The sequence below is a fragment of the Triticum dicoccoides genome, chromosome 2A (genome assembly GCF_002162155.2).
Source record: "Triticum dicoccoides isolate Atlit2015 ecotype Zavitan chromosome 2A, WEW_v2.0, whole genome shotgun sequence".
Lineage (NCBI taxonomy): Eukaryota > Viridiplantae > Streptophyta > Magnoliopsida > Poales > Poaceae > Triticum > Triticum dicoccoides.
The window spans coordinates 182,727,552-182,731,627 of record NC_041382.1 but is presented as its reverse complement, the minus strand read 5'-3'; the positions used below and the strand labels follow the sequence as shown (position 1 = coordinate 182,731,627).

The window sequence follows — 4,076 nt, the reverse complement described above, 5'->3', positions numbered from 1 at the left end:
GTTTTGCTACATTCATCATGGCGGAGCTGAGACCGGCGACGATGTCGAGATGAATTGTTGCAACCGTCTTTAGATTTTGCTACTACTGATGAGGGTTTTTGCTACATCCATCATGGTGGAGATGAGACTGGCGACGACGGCGAGATGATTTTGCTGCAACCGTAGTTGGTTTGTGCTACTACCGGCGAGTGATTTTGCTACATCCATGATTTTTGCTACTCCCGGCGTTTTTTCTGCTACATCCATGAACCGCGTTGACTCTTTAGCCCTCGCTCACGCAACCCCATGCAACGAGCTTCGATGGAGGGAGGGCGGCGACGACGCTTCGGGAAATACCATGGAGCGAGAGGAGGGGTGAGGAGGAGATGCGGTGGAAAGTAGGAGAGATAGCAGGGGGTGAGGAGGAGATGCGGCGATAATGGCGGCCGACGGTGACAATGCTGGGTGGTCAGTGAGGACGTGGCCGAGGACGAGCAAGGCCGCGCGGGGGTGTCTGGTGAGCGCGGCGTCGTACGTGGCCGACTGCCGCCGACGCGGGGAAAGAAGAAGACGAGGAGACAGGAAGAAGACGACGCGAGGGAGATCCAAATCCAACAGTTGGTGCGGCTGGGAGCCGATCGGCCGAAATTTTCGGCCGGCGCGCCAGCGCCTAGTAGCGCACGTAAAAAAAAAAACTCCGCATGAAGCTAGTGGTATAGTATAACATGTGGAGTCACCGACCTGTGGGAAGTAGCGCTAGCAGAAACAAGTGTGAGCCAGCCAGTAGCCCCACTACTGCTTCCAATCGCCGTCGTCCCGCTCCCTCCGATCCTCCGCCGCCCGCGACGCGCGACCGCCGTCTTCGGCAGGCCACATGTGGGAGCGCGGCAGGCCACCCCGTAAGCAGCGACCGGCGCCTCTGATCTTGCCGGCGTCGGCGCTGGTGTCGCCCCCGCCCCCTCGGTTCGTCTTCCCCAGATCCCTCTTCGCACTCGCCGCCCGCGCCATGCCGTCGCGCCGCCCCTCCCCTGTCATCCTCCTCCTCCTCGCGCTCGCGTTCGCGCTACTCTTCCTGCTCCTGTCCCCCTCTGCCCCATCCGCCTCCCGCCTTTCCCACTCCTTCGTCTCCACCTCTCCTTCCTCTTCCGCCTCCTCCCCTCCCTCCCCCGTCAAGATCTACCTGTACGACCTGCCGTCCAAGTTCACCTACGGCGTCGTCCGCAGCTACATGTCCGCGCGGGGCCCCTCGGGTTCGCCGGATGCGGCCGCGGTGCTGGCAGACGAGGAGCTGCGCTATCCGGGGCACCAGCACTCGGCGGAGTGGTGGCTCTTCAAGGACCTCCGTCGCCGCGGACCACGTGATCGCCCCGTGGCTCGCGTGGATGACCCGGCCGAGGCCGACCTCTTCTACGTGCCCTTCTTCTCGTCCCTCAGCCTCGTCGTCAACCCCATCCGGCCCCCGGCCGCCGCCAATGCCTCTGATGCGGCGGCCACGGTGGGGCCTTCGTATAGCGACGAGGCCATGCAGGACGAGCTGGTGGAGTGGCTGGAGCGGCAGTCGTACTGGCGGCGGCACCGAGGAAGGGACCACGTGTTCATCTGCCAGGATCCCAATGCGCTCTACCGGGTGGTGGACCGGATCAGCAATGCCGTGCTCCTAGTCTCTGACTTCGGCCGCTTGCGTGGTGATCAGGCCTCTCTCGTCAAGGATGTCATCCTGCCTTACTCCCACCGCATCAACCCCTTCAAGGGCGATGTCAATGTCGACAGCAGGCCTGCATTGCTGTTTTTCATGGGCAACCGGTACCGAAAGGAGGTGAGCTCTTGAATCCGAAACAAATATTACACTTTTTTTAGAGATTGATGTGTCATAAACTCATGATGACACTTGATAAGCTGTGTTTAGATCTCTTTCAGAGCACTCAATGTTAAATTCTTGTATAAGAATTACTCCCTCCGTCCCATAATACAAGAGCGTTTCAAAAATGCTCTTATATTATGGGACAGAGGGAGTATCATAGAAAGATGGATTAAGGTGAAAAGAAAGTTAGGACATATATGATTACCTTAGATTTTACACCACTGGGATTACTTTTTGTGTAAATAAGGAATGACAGTCCAGGAATCGATAAAGGACAGACCCAGTGCTAGAAGCTCCCACGCAAGGTAGGGTCTGGGGAAGGATTATACGAGGCAGTCTAGGAACCGATATCATCGGGTAATTTAACCAGGAGTCCAGGACACCTTTTGTATTGAAGGGCAACACTACAATCTACTGAAGTGAACATTGATATTGGCCAATTTGTTACGCATTTAAGGGCTTATTGGATACAGAAGTTGCTGAGAATTGATGTATTATTCAGTAGTAGTCTTGTACTATTCTTCAAAGCACAATCTTTTCAAAATCACAAACTTGTATACTTCTTAATCTACCTACTTAATAATTTATTGCCGAGACAAATGCTTCCACAATTTTTGCAAACCCTTCCTCTACCTTATCTATCCCCTTCTCTTTCATTCATCTACTGTTTGTCTACTGTCCACATCCAGCGAGATTTTAAGCTGCATTCAGTTTTACTTGTTTCCAGTTGCAACGGTTACATCTAATGTCCGATACTTAATTTTGCATAATACATAATTTGGATAGGACAAGACTGAAGGTAACAAATGCACCATCTGAGCATAGGAAACAATAGTCAGTGGAGATAGGCAGCAGAATCCATTCTTGAGATTCCACGCTATGCCATAAGCGACCATAATATAATCTTCTGGTTTTCAGAAGATCTCTAGAAAGTACAGTTTCAAAAATCATGCAATTAACAGCATAATTTTTTAAGCATCCCTCTGTTGATGCTTTTAACACTTTTGCGGGTCCCTATTGTAATCTCAAAATGTTGCTCCTCAAGTCTTGATTAAGTTATATATTTTTTCACATTTATCTTCCTTTTAAGTTATATACTTCCCAGATCCTACTTAAGGTATGGGATTGTGTGCACTCATCCTTCTTCCTTTTGTCAGATTTTGTTACTAGCAGTGCATCCTCTTTGTTGCTTTTTAGCCATGGAGTTTATAGTCAATGCCATCTTTCTTTCGTTAATTATCTTAGTTTATGCAATAGCATTACTTACGTTACAGTTGATCATTCTTAATAATGTAGGGCGGGAAGGTCCGTGATACACTTTTTCAAGTTCTTGAAAATGAGGGCGATGTAATCATAAAACATGGAGCCCAATCAAGGGTGAGTCGGCGTATGGCCACACAAGGAATGCACTCATCCAAATTTTGCCTGCATCCTGCTGGAGATACTCCCTCGGCCTGCAGATTGTTTGATGCACTTGTCAGCTTATGTGTTCCTGTTATAGTTAGTGATCACATCGAGTTACCATTCGAAGATGTTATAGACTACAGTAATATCTCAATTTTCGTTGACACAAGCAAGGCCGTACAGCCTGGGTTCTTAACTTCGATGCTTCGGAGAGTCAGTTCAGAGCGAATTCTGGAGTATCAGAGAGAAATACAAAGGGTCAGTGCTCCATCTTTCTTAGTTCATGCTGCCATATGCATCTTAGTACATCTTATGCTGTACGTACTTTCAGTTAATAGGAATCAATTTTGTACATATATCTGAAACAAAATGTGTTTAATCCAGGAATTATATAGATTTTCTTACTGTTGCAGTATCCCTACGCAGTGATCTTTTATACAGAGTACATTCTGTATATACACCCAGAATAGCATAGTGAGATAGCAACATAGTTTTTATGGTGTAATGAATTTTGTGGCGACCGACCCCCTTCATTACTTTATAGCACTTATTATGGCGTATGGTGAGGCGACTTCATAGACAACCTAACTTTGTGTGATAGCAAATTAGATCACCACTTCATAGAAAAAACATAACTTTGTATGACATGTTGACAACAAATTAAGTCACTAAATAGAGGAGACACACTTGACTAGCCACTGCCAACAAATATACTAGCCTACATGTGGACTGCAAGTTTGAGATATGCACCGCACTAGTGCATAACATGTACAGAACAGAACAGAGGAGCTTTGCAGACAAAGAAACAGAGCACATCACAGCATTGGGCAAG

The 4,076-nt window shown here is 48.8% G+C and overlaps 1 protein-coding gene across 1 annotated transcript in view; it reads left to right on the top strand.

Moving 5' to 3' along the window:
- The first annotated feature begins 744 nt into the window (after positions 1-744).
- Positions 745-4,076, top strand: part of LOC119354103 (probable arabinosyltransferase ARAD1) — a 5,524-nt gene continuing 2,192 nt past the window's right edge. The window contains exons 1-2 of the mRNA XM_037620805.1: positions 745-1,795; positions 3,137-3,502. Of these exons, the coding sequence (XP_037476702.1) occupies positions 854-1,795; positions 3,137-3,502 (1,308 nt within the window). The 5' untranslated portion in view covers positions 745-853. The remainder of the gene's footprint in view (positions 1,796-3,136; positions 3,503-4,076) is intronic.